At 39.9% G+C, this 22,742-nt stretch overlaps 1 protein-coding gene across 1 annotated transcript; it reads left to right on the plus strand.

Annotated features, from left to right (window-relative positions):
* Window positions 1-1,905: 1,905 nt before the first annotated feature.
* On the plus strand, window positions 1,906-21,919 carry mtnr1al (melatonin receptor type 1A like). The gene is made up of 2 exons (XM_079352749.1): window positions 1,906-3,272; window positions 20,757-21,919. The coding sequence occupies exons 1-2, from the start codon at window positions 2,978-2,980 to the stop codon at window positions 21,524-21,526; spliced, it is 1,065 nt and encodes a 354-aa protein (XP_079208875.1). The 5' UTR covers window positions 1,906-2,977; the 3' UTR covers window positions 21,527-21,919.
* Window positions 21,920-22,742: the final 823 nt, after the last annotated feature.

Genomic DNA, 22,742 nt, shown 5'->3' on the forward strand with positions numbered 1-22,742 from the left:
TTCCTGAATGCATCGGTGGATAAAATAGTTTTACTGTGTTCACTGACCTCCAGTGGCCACTGTCTTGTTGCACTGATCCACAGGGGGTGTTCAGTGCACCTTAACTTAACTTTATTGTGGGTGTGAATGCTGAAAAGATTTTTTTGGTGATTTTCCTTTCCATTTGTTATCTGGGTTCTCTAGGAAGAGTGCAGTCTACAACCTATGTCATGACCTTTAGTCTTTGACTTTACCTTTAATCTAACTTTCTCAGGTAAACTGCAACAAGAGAAAATCTCACGTTTTCATGTCATATGGATTAAATATATTGTCCATTTTAGGGAGAATTCATTGAACCGTCTGAGTTTCCAAAGCAAATCAAACTGTTTCCTCGGGACTTTCTGCAGTTTATTAAACTCATGAAAGCGTGAAACGTTAGATATTCCACATTTCCTTCCAGTGCTCAAATACAGGAAATGATGCAGCTGTTTTTGCGTGTTGGAGTTATTGCGAATAGAGAGAAGAGAAATAAGGCAGGTTTTGATCTGTTATGACTAAGAGCCTCAAATAGTCAGACCACCAAATCCAATGAAACACACCATATCCTCAGGGGTGTCATCAGGATTTCTAAGCCGCATGAAAATATATTACATTAAGCCCCTCCATCACAGCCTAAATCCACCCTTAAATTATCTATATCCTGACCTTCATTACACAAATGATGAAAAAAAACAGTATAGAATAAGGACGTAAAAATGTTCCACCTTTGAAACTTTCTGATACCTCTCATTTTGTATCAAAACATTGGCAACATGTTTGTGCAATTGAGATATTGTGCCAGAGTTTGTCTGCATTTTTTTTTATAATTGACACTTAATAACATCCAGTCTTTGGTTCCTTCCTTTTAGACCCCCATGCATAGTCACTGAGACTCATTAACATAAAGGGGCTCTATGAAGTAAGCTCTGGGCCAACACATGGAAAATAACAGACCGGGAATAAAATAAAAAAAAATTCTGGAAGAAGAAACAATACCAAGGGTGGAGGCAAATGACAGGTGAGAATACTGATTAGCAAAAGTGATGTCAGTCAATCCCATTTTTTATAGTACACTTTGGTGAGCCCACAGTCTGTAATAAAAGTGTTAAGATAAGACAAAGACACTAATTTAAACATATTTTTAACTTTCTTTTTTTTATCTGATATTATCTGACCGGCAGGCATCCAGCAGCCCGATATCTTCCTTCACATTGCCACTTCACACAAGTGTATAGTGTTTCTAAAACACTCAACAGTCTCTACTTACTGCCTCTTTTTTTAAAACTGTGTTTTATTTCTCATCGGAAACCACTGCCACTTAGCTCAACAAAAAGGTGAAGCTCAGTTTACTGCAGAGAATCAGAGATGGGCTCTGAGTTTTGCCACACGATTTAGATGAGATGTGAAGCTGCCAGTGATGCCTTCGGGGTGGATCGTGCAGGCGCGAGCACCCGTGCAGGCAATGGCACGTGCAGACATCTGGAAGAAGCGATAAGAACCTGAGCGAGACAGAAAGTATCGCTGTGGATCAAACAAAAAGGTGGAAATCAGGAGCAATTTAGCGATGAGGGATCGAAAGAGGAAAAAAGGAATGGACGAAGGAGTAAACGTGAGGAGAAAAAAGGAACGAAATATCACGGAAAAGAGAGAGAAATGGACGTGAGCGCATCGCGATGGATGATGTGGACAGTGTGAGGCAGATTCACGCACGTACACTCAACTTTACACAAAGCTACAGCAGCAAGACAAAAGAGAGAGAGAGAGAGAGAGAGAGAGAGAGAGGGAGAGAGAGAGAGAGAGAGAGAGAGAGAGGGAGAGAGAGAGAGAGAGACCGGAAAGGAGAGAATAGAGTGAGAGCGTGCGCATCATGGTTGGATGTTATAAGGCACGTAAACCTCCTCAAAGACGTTCAGAGCTGAAGTTGCACTTCGCACGTGAGAATCTGAATGAACGTGAGGCTGGCAGACCAAGAGACGCGGCAAATTAAAGTGAATGAAGCTGGAATCACGCGGATTTGTGAATGAAACATCCAAGAGGAAACATCACTCCAGCTGCTGGAAAGGTCTCGATCCACACAACAGTGGCCTGAGATGCTTCAGATCTGCATTTTTGTTTTCATTTCTTCCATTTTTAAATGGGAACAGGACTTTAGACTGACTGCGTGTCACCTACTTTAAACAGACTTTTGTTGCATTTTCTTCCTTTGTGTCCAGGAGATGCATTAAGCGTACTTTTCGAGAACAATCCTCTGTCGTTGTTTTGGTTACTTGTTCACAGGGGTGTCGACGTGAAGAAAGTGGGACATGTCAAAGATAACACCGCGCTAGTGTCATAGAAGTGCTCTGCTTTGCGCAGTGTGGAGACACGGGCGCATAAAGGACGTTTGGCCCCGGTGCCATTGCGCGCAGCAAAGCACACAGCTCTCCATGCTCACAGCTGCATAAACGCGGACAAAAAAAGGTGAAGAGAGTGCCAAAGCTTCTCCTAAAACTCGGAATCATAATAACAGCAACTTGAAGGCGAGACATATTTAATGTGTCTCCCTTTCTTTCTGTGATAAAAGCCAGATGTGTTGTAAAAAGTAATATGAGGAAGATTTACAAAGTTTTCAAAGTTCATATTAGGGTTATTTGGAAAGCTCTGCGCTAGCTTAATCACACTGAAAGTTTCTTACAGTTTGCCACACTGTATCAGCTGTTTACTGGTCATGTGTCACATCTGTGGTTCGCATCCGGGCGCAAGCCCTCTCCATCTTCCTCTCCCTCCAGCTCCTTGTTTTCTGTAAAGTTGCTGTGGCTACATTGAACTATTAAAAGCTCGAAAGTGTGGCCAAACCCACAAGATAGAAAGTAAAAGAACATGTATGTCAAGCGGCATTAACAATGACGTCATTACATGGACAGAGTTCTCATCGGCACCCAAACTCTGACTGACTCTTTCCGGTCAGCTGTGCGTTATTATGTTGAATGGACCCTCCTTCCGCCACCACGACCCGATGCGACTCGTTGACCCGAGGCACCTCCCGCAACTAATGTCCCTGGAGGACCATGAGCCCACCATGGTGGAGGGGACGCTGGGGCCCCGCAACTCCACGCCGGCAGGGGAAGAGGGAGCCCCAGGACAGCACCACCAGTCCTTCCCCTGGGTGGTAACCCTGCTGGCCGGCGTGCTGATCACGACCATTGTGGTGGATGTTATCGGGAACATGTTGGTCATCGTGTCCGTGTTCAGAAACAGGAAACTCAGGAAAGCAGGTACAGATGTTCGTGGTTAGATCAGTATCAAAGTCTGTGACAGTGACACAATTTGCCTTAAAGTGTGTTTTAATTTTGAACGTGCTCGTTAGATTCTATAAGAACACCATCTTACTTCACAAGATAAAACTTTAATGGACCAGGTCTGCCATGGTGAAATACATAAAGAATTATTGACAAATAAAGTTTATTCATAAAAAACATTGAACATTGATTACCTGTTTAGTTCTTCAATACAATGTTCTTAACTTGCAGGAGTTTTACAAAAAAAAAAGACTTTTAATGAAAAATGATTAACCACTTAACTCATGTTTTTTTGAAAAAGAGAATTTTATTAGATCTCACGTTCCTTCACTAAATAGCTATCCTACATAATCAGAGACAAATAACAGCTTAACCCTCATAAACTTCCTCACTGTAACTGTTTAATCTGACTTACTGAATTTTCACTGCAGCTGACTTCCCTGCAGCATTATAATATGATGAACTGGGCAGAGTTGAAGAAGTTGTTGATCTAACCCCCTGAGAGTTAAATACTCCTCGCCAACACTTAAGATCGCAAACACAAATCACAAGCTTGAGTTAACTGTGTCATGCTTTCAAAGCAAGAAGAAGCGTCTGGTTTTCAGACAGGGAAATCCGGTAAAGTTTACACGTCATTTTATGTATGAAATAACTTTGAGTGAATGTTGCATGTTGATGCCTTATGAGTATGTGTATGTGTATATGTAAGGTTAAGTACTACTTTGTGTCTTCAATCTGTCGTTGCTACATGCTGATCAGATCTCTGCTTGATGTTTTTCTCAAAGAGACTGACTCTTTGACTGAATGGTTGGCTACTGCAAATGATCAGATGCAGAACTATGTACAATGTGTTGTTTTATTTGTACTGTAGAAAAATGCAGCAGTGGCAGAATATTTGTCAAGGTCAGCGATTAAAAAAAAAAAAAGAAACGTTTTTGAGCAGTTGCAGGCTTGGACATTTCAGCTTCTTTGTCAAGGACTTTTATAAGAGAAAAGTAAAGCTGCATTCGGTGACTCACTGTAATCGATGAGTAAATCTGATAGAAGCCGCAGATAGAGCAGGACTGCAAAGCCTTCAAGAGCACTACTGTGCATAAATAACTCGGCCACTTAGGACCCTTTCAACATAACATTGTAGAAAAAAAAATCAATCAGGCACCTAATTGTTATCTTTCCCTCAGCAGCATGCTCCAGTAAAGCAATCTGAAGCTGAAATATCACATATGAAGCACTTAGCGACAGGAAGTTCCTTCGCACACATATAACAATATATGAATTTTGAAGACATTTATGATCCTCACATTCCTGTGAAGCGGCCACATTAATAGTCCAGGCAGGAAAATCAATTCCCGGCATCGTCCCCAACATTGCCTTTATCCTTCAAAAACCTGTTGTTGTTACAGAAGCTTGTTTGGTCAGAAGGTCGAAATGTCACCAGGGCAAATTCTAAATGGCTGTTTTCTCCTCCATGAAGCAGCTGCGAGGTAGAAGCACTTAGCTCTTTGTCTGTGTTAATGTACACAAAGATTGACATGGGGGTTGCACACACATGGAAGATGCAGCGCTGGGAAATTAACACTGGCCACCAGATGCTGGAAATTCTTCAGAAAGCAGGATGATGATGGTTTTCATGTTTTAGTTTCTAAATGTTCTACTAATGCACGCAGCATTGAGGAGAGTTTAGTCATCATCATGTCAGGCAGATGGTTTAAAGCCCATCTTAATAGTTGAAACAATAATTGGGGCCAAGTACTGCAGTACACTGTTCCGTTCACTTCAGTAGAGTAAATGGTTGGCAGGTGTCACAGCACGCTTGTTTATTTTGAATCATTTTGGGAGGCGGTCCGTTGGGAACTAGGTTGGGTGCCTGAGTACAGCTGAGATTCCCTTGAGCAAGGCACCAAACCCCCACCCACTCTGGTGTGCTCCCTGTGTGGCAGTGTGTAGTAGCCCCACTCTGACATCTCTCCACTATTGCACGTCCACTGATCCTGTGTGTGCATGAGCATGTCTCTAGAATATGTGAGCGTAAAACCCGAATTTATAAAAGTACATCAAAATTAAATCCCCCCCCCCAAAAAAAAGCCCACAGACCACCGACTTCGGACCAGTGAAACAACTGTAGCATTATGGTACTCACTATAGAAATGTTTCTTATCTGAACATTACAGCTTCTGTTGGCTCTTTATTCACAAATTGAATGTGTGTTAGAATCAAGCAAACTGAGATGTATATTTCAGCTGTGAGTGACGTTTAAAAGTGATGCGACTGGAGAAGAATTGGGTGGATTTTAAGTTTACCAGCATCATAATGATTGGCTGATAGAGATTTTGACACATTCAGGTTGTTCTCAGCTGCTCTGAAAGATAGCGGGAAAAGAGGGAGCGCTGCGTGGGAGGAGTGTAAATGAATGAGTCATACAGAAGGTTTTTGTGAATGAACCTTACGCTGAGCCTGGTTTTTGGCCAAAGCTGTCATCCCTTTATAAAATAAGTGACAGAAAGGTGTTAGAGGGTCAGGGTTGTGAAGTTGTTCGACCATCTGAAGGGAACTGACAACTACTAAGGAATAGACAGAGTGCAAAAAAAACCAAAAACATCTTTGAGTATGAACATCTCTTGTTTGATTCTTTAACCAATATGTGTCTGTCTTGTTGTTGCTGTCTTTTTTTCTTTGGCATAACCCGAGATATATACGTGAAAAAGCTCCAGCTGTTACTTGTCCATTTAATTTCTGACATATAGTTGATTCTATAACGAAAGCCCCATCCCAAAAAAAGCACCTTAATCAAGAGAACACCTGAATGAACTAACAGAAAAGTAAGATTTGCTGCAATCAGCTCAGACCAACTAAAACTCTGAATAAACAAATAACTAACACGGTGATTGTAAAACAGGAGTGGTTATGGAGGATGGGAGAGGAGCAGAGGGAGTGAAAGACTGAAAGAGGTTTGTGGGTTTAAAACAAAATCAGAGGACTAGAAAAACGGTTATCAAAAAGTTTGGAGTTGATTCCTGTCAAGTGGATGGATTAACTGAAACACTAAGTGTCAGAGAGTTAGGATAAGGACAAAAGACCTGAGTTATCAAGAACAAGCTTTACGTAAAGACAGAAGATGATTTCTTTGATTAAATGTAAAGATCTCAGCAAATTCTGAAGAAGAAGAAGAAGAAAAAGAGAACCAATCACTAGCTGCTGATTTGTCTTAATTATACAAGACGATTAGACAGGTTTAAAGGAGCAATAACATTTACAGTTTGTTATTCATCACAGGCCTGAAAGTTTGATATGTTTGAAATGAACATGAGTCGGTATGAAGCTAAAGCTGGTGTCTATTCATAGAGGAGCAAATTACACATTTGTGTTTGTTTTAAAGGCAACCCAATCTGTGAGCATGCAGCATACAATACAACTTGTATTATCTTTTTTTTTTATCATGTTGGAAAGTTTGACTTAATCTCCAAAATTCTACCCGTTTTATCCTGAGGATGTGTTGAGATGAACTTATTTCCTCTCGTTTTGAGTCCTTCACGGTCTCTTAATTGGACTTGACCACAAATCGGGATGTTTAATTTGTTTTCTTCACTATTTTGTTCACACCCTGCTTACTGCTAAGCTGTTACCCTTTTTGGAGCACGAGTGTTGAATGAGTTATAAAAACGTGTTAAAAAGATAAACACATTCTAATGTTGTGTCTGTGAATCACGACAAACCAAATACAAACATTTCAGACATATTTGTTCTGCAGTCTTTTGTCAACGTTTTAACTTAATAATGGAGAAATTGCCTCATATTGATTTTACTACATATATGAGTCGTAACACATTTATTAGACAGGATCTGGACACAATCTGTGCCAAACGTTTACAAAGATGTGTTCTTAGTCCTGGATTCTAGGTCACGGTTACATAATATACGTTTTATGTGAGCATCGCAGGACGTCTTTATTTCGGTTTTTAGACCAGCTTTAGATTAAAGTACAGCAGACTAATTATAAAGCTGTTTAAAAATATTTACATTGTAAGCCAAATCAAGCTGAGTTCAAACAAATATGCAATGAACTTGCATGTCTCTGGGAGTTTAAGCAGCATCAAATGTGGTTCTTGACAAAGGAGTTTTACATTTCTGAAGAATTTACTAGAAGGAAGAAAATCTGGAAGAATCTTGAATTCTAAAAAAGTAGTGAATAAACCAGAAGGGAGGGGTGTAGTTGGGAGGTTTACAGGTTAATTATCTTTATCTCTTTCTAAGATAATTTTCTGTCACCTGTCACTGTCAGGCTGCACAGCTCCCCGTTCCTTGTCACAATGACAAATTAGCATCCCAATAAATCAATACATAAACAGCCGTATCCTGTCAGTGCCGTCAGCTCGTCAAAGCTGTACCATACGCATCAGTCAAACACAGGCAGGTCGTTTGTATCCAGCTTTTTCCATTAGTCCGGAGGTTTCCTGCATCTTGGAGTCTGTGAAAAACTGGATGAATCGTCCCCCACTCTCATTTATTCTTCACGCTGCCTCCTCAGTCATCTCATCTCCCTTCCTGTCCTGTCTTATCTATTGTTCTCCACCCTCCTTACTTTTTCTTCCGTTTCCGCATCTTCTCTATTCATCTCCTGACTTTCCAATTCTCCTTTGCTCCCCGAGCATGCCTTTCCTGCTCTTCCATTTGATTCATTCCTTTACAACCCTCTACTCACCTTCCCTCTACTTTCCCCCGTGTTTCTCCCTGTTCAATCTCTCGCCCTCCCCCTCCTCTTAATTACGTTTCTCTTCCCCTCTCTCCAGCCCAGCTGGTGTCTTGCAGGTTTTTTTTTTTTCTTCTCCAGATTCCTACCATCTCCTCTTCATATCCCTGCAACTATTCCCCTCCTCTCTCCATTATAATGTCCTCCCCCACATCCATCCATCTCCCCTCTCCTGCTGTGTCAGAGACATGTTACCTGATCATCAGCAGAGTCCTGTCACAGTTTATTATGTCAGTGTCACCACATATACACAAAACAAATTACCTTCATTCACAATCAGCCCTCTGACACCAGCTCATGGTGGAAAAGCCACTGTATATACACGTATTAGTCAGCATTTTATATATGTGTGGAAGAGAAATATGCCTATATTTTAAAACCATTAAACTTTAAGTATAAACAATTCTAAAAGCGCTTAAAATATCAAATGTTGCGAGTCAGAGAGTAAAGAAAGTAAACCATCAGAATAAATGCAGTACACAGAACAATTATGGCATCGTTTCTCAAAAGTGTGTGGGGGGGACAGAGCCCATTGAGGCAACAGCTGCCTGTCTCCACTGAGGAAGGGTGCTGGCAGACTATTCTTTATCTCAGCTCTTACTAGTTTGCATGGGTCAAACTCAGAGCCATGTTAAAAAAAAAAACAACACTATTCATTTTGATTTGTTACCGAATGGTGAGCGACAAAACACTGTGCAAACTTAACCAAAGTTAGCAGTTTGCATAAACCTGTAACATGCAATGCAACTTTCACTTCATTTGAACTTTATTGTCCCTTAGAGGAAATTGGTATGTCACAAAAAGCATTTAAATACATGAATCAAGATAACAAGTCATGCCTTATAAACCACGACGAAAACATTCATTAGTCAGAAATACTGAGCAGTCAACAATGAGTTTTCATCCTGGTAAAGTTGCCTTTGGTGACCAGCTGGGAGGAACTGGAATTAATCACAGAGAGGTTGACAAGGAGGACACTGTTAGATGTTCGAAGCTTTAATGTGAGACGGCTATGATAGTTAAAAGGCCTCTGACACAAAGTGATAGCGATGTGGTGGTACCTTGTCCCATTTTATCACAGAACTTTTCATGATGCTTGACATCAGCCACTGCCACTTAAGTGTGCTCCACACTTAGCACCACACCTCCAATTCACGTTTCATATGGGCTGCTGGGATCAGATCACTGATTCAGTTGTGTAATTAATATCTGAGCCTAAAATGCCCATATGAAACTTAAAAAAATAACTTGATGAACAAGTTTAATGAACAATATCTCAAATTAAGATTTTCTAATACTGCTATCAGCCCCGAAATAACAAAGTCAGCATGCTCTTGTGGGTGTTTGCAGTAAAAGTCAAGTATCACATCAATACAGAGAAACGTGTTTACTTGTCTGACGGCTCCGCTCAGGCCTCCGCTGAGTTGCTTTATTGTATTTTACGCCAATGCTTTCTCGTCGTTTGCTCAAATTTAAAGAATTTGAGTCATTTGTTCCCTCTTAAGCTGCGGAAAAAACTGCTGTGTGGAAGCTGGAAATCATTTTGTAGAAGCCTGAACAAGTCAGACAGTTTCCTATTGATCTAGAGGCTGATAGATCAGTAGTTTTCAACCTTTTCAGAGCAGAACATCAGTCCCACCTGTAATCCACAGAAGACCAGACAGGGAAACTCTAAATGTCACATGGATCCATTCATGAACAGGATTTTTTTTCTTCCACATCCGTGCTTTATAAGGTGGTCTTGTTTGTTAGTTTAGCAACATTCAAACTCCTGAAGGAAAATATAAAAAGCTTTTTTCAAAATGTGCTCAGACTGATTCTCTAAACCGGCTTTAACATAATTTGAAACTGACAAAACTAAAAATCTCGATAAAAGGCAGCCCATCTTTCAGCCGCCAAACCAGCTTGAAAGAACAAAAAGAAACCATGTATTACTCCAAGCACCTGCTAAAGTTCACACCGACTGTGCTTCCAAATTGCATCTTAGCACCCCAGTGCTGTTTGCAGCAGTTAAATAAGAAATCGTTGAAACATGTTAGCCCCCCTCCTCAATGCAAATGAGCCTAATGGCCAAACACATTTAGAGTGAAATAAATAGCAGCTTCAGACAGTTGGTGGTAACTGACAGACATTTATAAAAGATGGCCGCCTCAGACTTTCCACTGATCATGGCAGAAGTGATTATAAGTGTCTGTTTGACTATTTTTGAACAGTGCATGTTGAGCTCAGACAAAGTGCTTCTAAAAAGTAGCTCAGGGACTCTCTGTATGCTTCTATGTTTTCTGTAAACATGAAAGAAAAACAGTCACGCAAAGTTTGCAAAAATGTCATTTTTAGAGGAAATTGTTGAGGCCACATGGACAAAGCCCTATAGTGATGTCATCTATTGGTTTTCTGAAGAGGCATTATGAAGCCCAATTACGGTTGGATTTCACTGTATTACCAGGCAGTACACATGCTGATTTCTGCTGTTAAGAAGATCATCTTTACACTGGAGTCTACTTGGATTGACTAACTTTTAGTCAGCCTCGGGGCCACATGGGCAACTGTAGTTTTGGACAACGTTTTGTTTGGCCCTCACATTTTAGTCCTTGAGGTTATGGCTTGGTCAAAATACAAATAAATCAAAACATGAATCAATAGAGCTCAAAATCCTCAAAACCACTTTTGATAAAGCTTTAGATTAAAACAAGCTTCCATATGCTGGATGCCTTGTGCTACCCGTGCAGAACCTTAAAAGTACAACACAACTAAAGTAAAGTGCTTCAGAATAAAAGGATGATGATGGATGATCCTAAAGTCTGTGATATATTAAATAACAGCAGTCCCACAGATGGAGTTCAGTCAGTGTGAAGTGTTGGGATGGTGGGTGATTTTACTCTTTACATAACACTAACTAAATGTGAGCAGATGGTTGTTCTCCGGGTGTTTCTCTGAATCCAGAACCAACCGGTCTGACAGCTGGAAACCAGCAGGATTGAGGGGGGGTCTATCTCTGAAATACCACACACTGAGGGGATTTACTGCTAAGACGGTGCTCATGGTGCTTCTTTGACCTTCATATTCATCCCCACATCTCACTACATGGTGGAGTTCACAATGAGGAGCTCTGATGGATCTCAAGCAGCCCTGAAGCTTCAAACTAATGAAACTTATTATGTAAATGTGTGAACTCTTTGCAGAAGGTGACTCTGTAATGAACACATTATGAACACTCATTAACAAATATAAATTCAAAAGCCACACATGGCTTTAGGGGGTTTTATGGTGCAGCATACTTCTCAAGAAGTGAGACGACCAGATTTGAAACCTTTTGGCAAATGTCAGCAGCCTTGAACATTTTAAAGGAACTTCAGATACGCAGTACATAGTGAGCAAATCAAGATGGGATCCGTAATTTGAAGCTGATTTAAAGAATCATGACTATTTTAATTGTTTGCATAAAAAGCCTGACATTTAAATCACAGCAGCAGAAATAAATGTTGGTTAAAATGTTTCTGAGGGGGCTAAAGCATGAGAATGGCTTATCATGTGGCATTTTAAAGGTGACAGTCATGCAAAAAACACAAAAAAACTATCAAACCAAAGAGGTTGTGCACTAGAATGTCACAAAAATTCATTTGTAGACAGGTAAAACCTGCGCTAGCTTTCAATTACAACTTAAATTCTAAATACACACGCTTAATTAAGGCTTTTGCTCGCTTTAACGATCCAGAAAATAGACTGAGTTTGTAAACCACATTTACAAAGTAAGTCAGAACAGCAGCATTTGCTGTTGTTTTTCTTGCAACTGAGGAAAACCCTCTCATTAACCAAACTTTTAAGGGAAGGTTACAGGGGTGCATACATCACCTTACTGAAAGCTTCAGTATGTGGTGACTGCACTGTCCAAGCAAGGTCAAAGCTGGCTAACAGGGGAAAAGTATTTATAGAAACTCCCCTCTGGGTTTTCAGATAGTACACCTTTATAAATACTGGGGGGGGGGACTTTTATCAGTTTTTAAAGCTGGGATGGACATCAGGTGTCGTTGAGAGCAATGTCAATCTCTCTGCACAACATGATAAACTCCTCTCCTCTGTGGAGCTTTACGTGTAAATACTTAATGTTTTCATAAGCTTACACTAAAGCTAAAAATTCTGTGTCACAACAGGGCTTCTTCAAAACATTTGCATCTCCTGAGTGAGGCAACCTGGATGACCGCCTGTTGTACGTATGTGTTGAGACAAAGTTCCGTCTGTAGCAGCTCCAGGAGCTGTGGTCAGTGGGTCATTTTTGGAGTTTGGCTGCTCGCGCACATGATGCAGTGGGTTCCGCAAGATGGGTGGGAAAGACAGTCAGTTCTTAATGGTAATTTACACCACAAATACAATATGAACAGATTGAGTTTCAGTCCTACTGTAAACCTTGACACGGAGTCGAGCCTGAAGACTTTGAGGGGCAAATCCAAATTAAATCTCAGCCACTTAAATGCATATTAAGCCTTTGTCTTGCACTTGAGTTATCGGAGTATGAAGATCTACTTTATGATCAAATTGGACAGCTGCTTTTCCGTCTGTGGCCTCAAAGTCTAATTAAAGTTGATCTTCATACTTCATGTGTTGATGGAGCTATGTATATATGCACCTTGATAGTCGGTGAAGTTGTGCCAGAAAAATCGCACTCTGCTCCTGAAATTTCTAGTAAGCATCAATCTCAAATCTAAGATATCGTGTTCCATCTGCCACCGTCTCATGTCTTTGTAAAACACGGACTCCGAAATGATCGTGGGCCAAAACTTTCGAACTGGTAAAGGTCTCTTTTCTCTCAATTATGTCAAATTCAATCAATGACTCTCACATGCCACTTAATTTGTAAAATGGGGATTTCATGAAGCCTGAGCCCATATGCAGTTGGATGCCCTTTAGGATCCAACAAAAAAAACATTTGTCAAAGAGAAAGCCTGCAGGTTTTAAACGGGTGAACTTTCCTCTCCCACATAAATGTTTAATGGATTGTATTACCCGTTAAGGGAATGGTTGGCCCTATATTAGTAGCATTTTAGAATTGACTACTATTATAAAAGGGTCTGGTGCATTGGTGCAAAGGCTGATTGGTCAATGTTTGAGGGTTATATCATGCAGAGGATTAAAGAGAGTCATCCATCAACATGAATCTTTGAATGAGACTGTTTTATAATTCTGAACAGTCATTATTTGTGTTGAGTCCAGATTCAGAGAAGAATCTAATTAGACAGCGCAGGTCTGAAAGCCGGTAATGATCACTGCTGGTTTTAAGGAGAAAAACAGCTGCTTGCCAAAGGGAGTTAGGAATATTCTGTTTTACTAGGATATTGTCTAAAATATGACTTAAACACTTTTTGCAATACAGCTTTTTTGTCAATGGCCCTAAATAGTGTCAGTTTTGTATCAGCAGTGCTACTAAGTCAAGTTTTTGTCAGATAAGGTGATTCACAGCCCCCTGCTAAAACAACCTTTTTAATAGGCAAACAATTTAATGTAATGTTAGACATGTATAACTATTAAAGAAAATGTGTTTTGAGTCATAAAGAAATGCTTCACATGTACAGGACAAGATCTGCAGTGAGATATAAGGAACGGCTTTGTCCATAGGGGGGCGACAAATCGACATCCACAGAACTTCGAAAAAGTCAAATTTGGATTTTGTCAGGGCACCAAAAACTCTTGGTTATGGTTGGAAAAATATATAATAATTTTGGTATTCCTATCAAATGTGTTCACTCTATATATTTTACAGACATATACTGTGTAACCAATTACTGGAATGACTTCAATACGTAACTTAGAACTAAGACAACTCCTATGAACATGTTGAAAAATACTTTTGGTTTTACATAAGAAACAAACTACCAATTGAAATAATGACAAACATGCATAACTTACAAAGAAGTCAGCAATGACCTTTGGTTTTTACACAGTAAACAAACTCAAAGTCTTACCTACGAAAATCCAATAATAAGGTTGTTGACCCTTTCATCACCCCTTCATAATACTGTGTGTAGCTCCCATTATGCTACATCTTCTTTCTTACACAGTGTATTCACCAATGAGCTAAATAAGTGTCCTCATATTATTCAGATGGGTTACTGACATCATCATATTATGGGAACTTATCAAGCTGCTGTTGTGAAAAAGTTGGAAATGAGAAAAATGGACAGTTCTATTCAGCAAAAAAACCTAAAATGCCACTAAATATATAGAAATCTAATTTATTGAGGATGTAATATGGATAACTCAAAACCATGAGACAATTCCCAAAACTCACAGATCCACTGAAATATAGCAGCCACAGGTGGTGGCAGGCACACATGGGATTCAAAGTGAAGCCATGTGCTCTTCTGCAGTGTTATAACACAAAGTCACGGCCTCCCTTTTCCCTTCCGACATCATGTCAGATGAGCCTGACCTGATCCCCACCAGCTGCAGCACACCTGCCCCAGGATTTAGACAGTCTGGTGAGTTACTGGCATAGCGCCATGATTTATTTCATCTCATTTCCTTTAAATGCTCCAATACTTTATCATTTTATATAATTTTTGCCTGTTTGTGTTTTTAGGTCTGTGAGGACTCGGCTGCTGCCCGAGGCCTATTGGAGAAAAACAACCCCGGCTCATCTTTAACCTGAAACCTTCAGATCCTCGACTCGCAAAAAATTCATTTGTTTGTAAGAATGTTTTTCTTGTTGCCACTGTAGGGATGAAATGTAGCATTGTACCAAACACTTACTTGCTGTAGGCCTGAAAGATGGCTGTACAAAGTTTGGAGTTTTGCCATTTGGACACAAATAAAGTATATTCCAAAAGTCCCACCTTTTTCTTTGATGTCACTTGTATTTCTATCTTAATGCGTGAAAAGTATTTACGCAAGAAACCTGACTGTCTTTTTTATCTTCTATTGGATTTTCGGCAGGCTGTACACTGTAAGAGTGTCATGTTGCCCTTAATAGTCCAGGAATGTATAGTTATTTCATATCTTATGATACAGTAGCAGGTAAGAAACAGAGAACATTGAGCATTTGTTTCCACAGAAATATCGACTTAAAGGAGGAAAATGAGAGTAACTCTCTGAATAACTGAGTTCTTTCATTCTAATAATCACAACCAACAAGAAACCTGGCTGTGTTGGGTGTTTTGTGTAATAAGGAAGTTACTGTTTGATTGACATGCCCAGCAGCAAACCACTGCACTGCCATTGACCATCTGTCCTCTGAAGGGTTGTTTAGACCAGCCAATGAGTAAGCTTGGAGAACAACTCTGACAAATGTAATAAAAAACAGGGGCAGGTACTTGAAAGGTCAATCTAAAAAGGTTTGCAATGGATTTCACTCTTAAAACTGCCCAAAATGGTGTTGGTGTTGTTTTTGTGTGATTTGTTTGGCCGAGGTTTTACAAAGTAAGTAGCAGAGAACAACAACCTTTATTCCAAGGTCATCGTTTGTGAATACTCAGTACAAAGACACGGCTCTTTGGGCTGAGTAACTCCTGAAACACCACTTAAGAACAAAGGCATATTGACCTCCTGGTTTACCGGCAGCTCTCTCGTTAGCCTCAGAGTTCTGCACCAACACTACTGTAACAATGGTTTCTCTAATTACTGACGCCATTGTTTCATGAAAAGCTGCGAAAGCTCAGTGTTTAACTACTCCTGGCAGCGGTGCAGGTCTTCTGTTTAAAACAAAAAGACATTAAAAGGTCATTGAGTCAACTTTTACACATTAAAGAGAGGTAGATTTATCTTCACAGCCAGTTAACAGCAATGTTCAGCCATCTTAATTCATTTCATGGACTGTATATAAGAAGGGGACATAGGCTCTTGGTAACCTTAAACCTGAGTTATGTCTACGGGCCAGCAGGGGGAGACTCTACTTGTTGGACAAAAAAGTCCTTAGTACAAAAGTCTGAGAGAATATATTCAACTTTTAATAGATGTATGAGTTTATGGTTTGGCCAGTTATTAATCTTCTCCAATTTTCCCTTATGATCATTTTTCCGATAATGCTTGAGAGAGGTTTGATTCAGGAAATGTTGACGGTCAAGTGCTTTTAAAGTCTAGGAAGAATATAAACAGCTGAAAACAGTAGCACACCACAAAGTCAAATAGATATCAATACTAAAAGTTCACAGATAACAAATAACATTTAGACCATATTACAATGAAAACAGAAGCAAAAATATATGTTTTGAGTTTGGTTTGATGCAATCAAACATTCTGCTGAGCTCAAATTCACTCTAAAAAAAACCCCTTAAGCCTTGAGAATGACCCTACGAACACGCTGAACCTCACTCTCATAACCTGACAATCCTGCGTCACTACAATATTCCAGCGTGATCCAGAAATGTCAGCTGAATTGTGAGTCAGACATGAGAAAGGGTCTATTTTTTCACACCTACTGCAATTTGATATCTTTGTGTCTGTGGATGACAGCAGTGTTTGCAGTTGTACGTGAATAATATTCAAGCAGCCGCAGTCAGAGCCGCTGTCAGGATCACACACAGATGGTGCTGACTGCAGTGCCGAACACACTCACACTGCTAAGAAACACACAAACAAGAATCTCACTTCAGAAGAGTGTGTATGAGATTGTCGTTCACGCTGACGTCCGTCTTGCTGGGAACATGCCGCGACAGTGTAACTCATGAAACAGTCGACTGGAGGAACTTTAAAAGTTCACAGCGTCTCCAGAACAGATGATCTGATTAGATATTAGAGCGACTTGTGGCATAAATTAGCATTTCAATTAGTAAAAGCCTGATGTCTTTGAAAGTAGTGTGAGTATAGTGTGTTCATCAGGCAAAGATCACATCACAGCGATATAAGTCTCTGCTTATCATTCATCTGAGTGAAGAGGATTATTAGCATAACTGGTTGTGTTTCATTTATCATTATTGAGCTTTCATGGCTCTTGTTGTCTGACTCTGATGAAAGAACTACACTGCCTAAAAACATTTAAACGCATAATATGTTGAATTTTTACACTTAAATATCTAAATTGATGAAAAATTAATGAAAAATAAACTAAACCTGTGTTTTATATATATATATATAGTATATATACTCAAATATTTTCAACAGTGATCAAAGCCAGAGAAATCCTTAATTGCAGGGTTGCAACCAAGCATGTCTTGTCACGGTGGTCGCCATGACAGAGCTGCCATGACAGACATGAGATGTTTATCATTGCCATGGCAACACTGGAAGCTCCACCAGCTACATATGTGAGGAAGCGGGAACTAAAGCTGCTATACTGCAGCTGCATGTGCTTCTGTGATAGAAAGATCATCTAAGTTATACTTGGATACATCATCGGTAAACACATTCACTTTCTCAGGTGATCATAGTTAAAAAAAAGTTGAGGTAGTAACTGGGGTGGGAAATAAGAATTCAAAGTGGGGCCCATACCCCTATAGAGACACTCCTGCACCGAAGTGAAGTTTTTGAGATGTTGTTCTTAATTTGGGCTTTAGATATCCTTTTATACATATTTACACTCTTAGACAAACTCTATAGTTGTTTTCCCTGTTTATGCTAATCACATCCTGAAAGCAGATCTATACTTAACCACAGACATGAGACATGGGATATTGATATAAATGTTCTCATCCACTCGACCTTTATGGGACTGTCCTCCAAAAGAGACAGAGAACTGATGCATAAAATGCAATATAATCACTGTATAATACAATCTCCACACTGAAACTATTCAAAAAAGCTGCCGCACTTTAAAGTACGACAAATCTACATGTTCAAAGTTTTAATGTCTTTAATGACGCTGTCATTCTCAAAATCACTCCCATACAGGGAAATAAAAATCTAATCCTGGCAGTGTTGCTCTCTTCCTAACATATCTTCAGCTCACAGGAGAGGAGGTTTATTATTGAGAATAGTTTCAAAGGGCAAACGCAAGTAATAAAGACAGACCCAGGGACTAATACACATTGGCTGTCGGTTAACAAGTCCCCTGCCTCAGCGCTTGGAGCTACAGCTCTTCTTTAAGTATCCTTTGGTGACAAAGATTTTTCATCCAGAATAATAACAACCAATGAAGGTTCCACATAATGAAGATGGATTTGGGGGGGGGGGGGGGGGGGGTAAACACTGAATGGAGATGATTGCTGAGCAGGTAGATTGAAGTGTTATTAGAGTTACTAACCAAACTCCCCTCTGGGTGTTGAAGATGTATGTGATTTGATAAAAGCTTCCACTAAACATATCTATCTCTGCACACTGGGGCGTTTAACTGCTGGTTTTGCTGCAAATGTTTGGAGGACAAGGTCCACAGTAGTAAAGACGATGAACAGGGGAACCATAGAGATGCAAGTTGCTACTCAAGGTAGGGTTTTATTTATACAAAGAGGAGACTTAAACCAGACTATATAAGAACTGTAATAACAAAGGCTTAGAAGCATCACATCTTTGAAAGCAAAACCCAAAAAGATCCAGGGGAGAAACTTTAGGAGCACTAACAATGAAATCCACACTATAAAGAGATTGCTGCCTGCTGCCTAACTGACTGTTAGTATGCAGGTGGGAGAGATGCTGTTTTCCCTGTTGTTCTGTTAAATAGACCCAAGAAAGTACAATTTAAAAGTGTCAAAATAACATATTGTTGGTCTAAGTGCACATCTAAAACCGTCACAGATTTATTACCAATGGGAACGTGAGGAGTTCAACATTTTACCCAACAAGACATGAAATGAATCTGTGGAAGTAGACTCAGTTTTCTCCGGATGCTTTCTTTATTTCAGCCTTTTTACCTTTATTGACTCCGGGTTTTACAGAGAGCCAGGCTGCTATGGAGCAGATAGCAAGAATAAGGGTAATTTAGTGGTGATAATTAAAAAAAAAAGTCCAGATTTTTCTATGTCAGATTGTTTCTTACCCTTGATTTTCTGAATGTATCTAGAGATACAGCAAACCACTCTGCCGTCAAACACAAGCAATTACCCGTAATGTATGACTTCGAAAGAGGCCGAGTGAAACAGAATGGCCTTTGTTTAACAGACGATTGTTTCTATTAAAATAATTACACTTCATTTAACCACCTTAATCTTTTTTTTCTTCAAAACCTCGCCGAGTGAGAATGGAGGCAGTACATTTTATTAAAGATAAAAATCTATTTGAGTTCAAACTGTGTCAGTGTCTGACATCAATAAGGAAGGAAGGACATGATTATTGAGGAAGAAAACTTGCAATGAAAGCAGCAGTTTAGGCGTTTCTTAAAGAAAACAAAGAAGGAAATTTGTGAATTGTAAACTTATGATGAATAAACCTGAGATAGAAACCTGCCTGGTATACTAATGCAGTACAGACACAAGATAGTTTCATAAAGGGAGCTTTGTGCGATGGCACCTTAGACACTGAGGAAGTATAATTGAAATGCAGCACGGTTCACTTGGGGCGGCAGGTAAATGTTAAACTCCTAAATCAGGCCCTCAAACTTCATTCATTTCCCCACGTGGGAGACCTTTAGAGCACATCAGCAAGGTGGGAACTTTTTCCACTGTGAAAGCATTTAGTGTTTGGCAGAGCAAAGAAAGAAAAAGAAAGAAATTTAGATACTATCGGATCTGTTGATGGCATACAAACAGCGTTTACCCAGTCCTTGGCAACAACAATGGTTTGTCAATATTATGAATGTTTTATGAACTAAAGTGTGTTTGAGTGTGTGTAATCAGTGTAAGGAGTTCATGTTGTACAGGACAGTCGTAATCATTAGCCTGTAATGATGGTGGAGACATTTAAGCAGCATAGACGATGTTTGGAGAGCTTAATGATCTAGATGCAGTTAAAGTAAAGTAGGGGAATGCAACTGAGAGTTTTGGCTTCATGGTTTCTGTCTGCCTCCCGCTCACACGCCTGTTTGTCAGAAACTATTTTTGTTTTTCTGCAGTCTGTCAGTAACGTCCTGTTCTTGCTCACAGTTGTTCCAAGCTTGATGATCCTTGCTCATGCTTTTTTTTGCTTTTGTGTGTTCAGCAGCATTCAGTTTTTTTTTTGTTTTTTTTGTTTTTTGACAGCTCTCATTTCTCTTTTTGTTGTGCTGTTTTTTCGAATTTGTTGGCAACATATTTTCTGTCTTTCACATTCTCTTTCACACAGTGTCAGAAAAGATCCCACTCTGTTATTCTCAAAACATTATCTGTTTTTCCCCCCTATAAGTACTGACAATAACAACATGGTTGTTCTGTATGTTCATTTTCAGTTGCAACACAATAAACTGCATGCCTTTAAATACTGCCGCATCTATTGGTTGCAACCTTTGCCATTCTTACTGGTGATTATCCTTTTAAAAAAATAATAGATAATAAAAATATCAAAATTCGATGGTGCATTGTCTGTCAAAGCATGTTGTAAACATCTGTTGTTAAAGGTGCTTTATAAATAAAGTTATCATTACGTTGTTACGTTATTTTCAGGATACAACCAACTATTGTCCAATATTACAAAATAATACATTTAGGTTTAGCTTGTAGCTTCCCTAGCACCTGAGGAAGCTACAAGCGAGAACTTTGTTAGCTCACAATAAAATACAGCGTTGGCTATTTAGATTAAATTGCTAATTTAGCTGTTTACAAAAAATATGTCTATCCACATGTTTATGATTCCCAACATCTGCAAAAATAGTTGAGTCTTACATAACTTAAAATAATCTGTTCACCTTCTCACAACCTTTCTTTCTCCCTGCATGTCTGCAGGAAATGCCTTTGTGGTGAGTCTTGCTCTTGCTGACTTGGTAGTCGCCCTCTATCCCTACCCACTGGTGCTGACCGCCATATTCCACGATGGCTGGATCGCTGGCTACATCCACTGTCAGATCAGCGGCTTCCTTATGGGCCTTAGCGTCATCGGCTCCATCTTCAACATCACAGGCATAGCCATCAACCGCTACTGCTACATCTGCCACAGCCTTAAATATGACAAACTCTTCTCCAACAGCAACACAATGTGCTACGTTGTGCTCGTCTGGACGCTCACCATCATCGCCATCGTGCCCAACTGGTTCGTAGAGTCGCTGCAGTACGACCCACGGGTGTACTCTTGCACCTTCGCCCAGTCAGTGAGTTCGCTCTACACCATCACGGTGGTGGTGGTGCACTTCATTCTGCCAATCAGCATCGTAACCTACTGCTATCTGCGTATTTGGATCCTCGTCATCCAGGTGAGACGGAGGGTGAAGCCTGACTCGCGGCCAAAGATCAAACCACATGACCTCCGCAACTTCCTCACCATGTTTGTGGTATTTGTGCTTTTCGCCGTCTGCTGGGCACCACTGAACCTGATTGGCCTGGCAGTGGCACTGGACTCGAGGCTGAGCCGGGCGATACCTGAGTGGCTCTTCACAGCTAGCTACTTCATGGCGTACTTCAACAGCTGCCTCAACGCCGTCGTTTATGGCGTCCTGAACCACAACTTCAGAAAAGAGTACAAGAGGATCGTCTTAATCATCTTCAAGTTTCACTGTTGATACGATTCGCTAACAGGGAGGCTTGGGTAAAGGCCATATGAACTTTTGAGACAAGAAAAGGCTGTTATGAAGGGATAAAAGACAGAGGGGTTTTAACCTTAACAGGAAAGAAACAATAAAGGGGAAGGAAAAAGATATTTGAGAAAGTAGTGAAAACTCTTTGTATGCAAGAGAAAAATGGGAGAACTCAAGTAGCTGGAGGAAAGAAGAGTGGATAAGATGTGAAATAAATGATGCCACACTGAGAGCTATCAGTGATGCCTTCAGGGAACTGGAGAGACTTCAGAAGTACAGTGAGGGAATCAGCTAACTTAGTAATGTGTTATATCATAACTTTCTTGGGTACTTTTACAATCTTTGTTTTACAAATAAAAGTATTATTATTGATGTGTATTATCCTGTTGGATTATTGTAATGTTGTAAGGATCTTTTCAAACATGAAGATTTAACATGAACTGTGATCAAGTTGACGGATGTCTTGGTGAGGACCTGTGAGTTTTACAGCCATTATTTTAAACTTGACATTCTTCGGGACAACAAGCCAAACTCTCACATGGACACAGAATGAGGAGGACCAAATAATGGATGGAGGGGCAACACAGGTATAAACAGTGTTTGAACAAATTCTTACTCCAATTTCTAGCAAAGTCTATTTAAATTTGACAGCTACTGATTGGACACTGACTTTGCCCTTTGGGTTTTAAATAACTGGACTGGCATTCCAAATCCTGACATAAAGACGTACTGGATGATAATTACATTTTTGTGTACAATTAAAGCAAATTGTTTGACAAGAATTCCCTTCTAGAAGTTAGATAGAAGCTTTTGACTTTTGCCACACTCAGAAGGTTGAAAAGGGCAACAATATTAACACCTGATTAGTGTCCCAGGTTGTTAAAATTTCAATACTTTGAAAATTATACAATCTCAGTTATCTTAATGATGGATATATAAAAACCTTTAAGGCATGGCTGCATTGGTTCCCGACGACTATTAGCATCTTGACACTTTATATTAATTTCCTATGGAGAGCCGGAGAGGCTGTCGTGCAATGCATTATGGGATCTTTGCAGTGCATTTCGAGAAGGGCTCTGGACAAGACTAGACCCAAAGTCTATTCTATGCCTATCTCTCCAGCAACTGCCTGGACTAGCCTCACGTTAAGTCAGTCAGGTGCATTTATTGAGACTACTTCACCTGTAGGTTGCGTAACCTA

This window comes from Symphodus melops (genome assembly GCF_947650265.1).
Source record: "Symphodus melops genome assembly, chromosome: 9".
Classification (NCBI taxonomy): Eukaryota; Metazoa; Chordata; class Actinopteri; order Labriformes; family Labridae; genus Symphodus; species Symphodus melops.

What these genes read in the sequence shown, in the direction of transcription:
- mtnr1al (XM_079352749.1), top strand. Translation starts at nt 2,978, where the DNA reads ATGTTGAATGGACCCTCCTTCCGCCACCACGACCCGATGCGACTCGTT. An exon ending in CAGGAAACTCAGGAAAGCAG is followed by an intron (nt 3,273 to 20,756) that starts GTACAGATGTTC and finishes GCATGTCTGCAG; the next exon opens with GAAATGCCTTTGTGGTGAGT.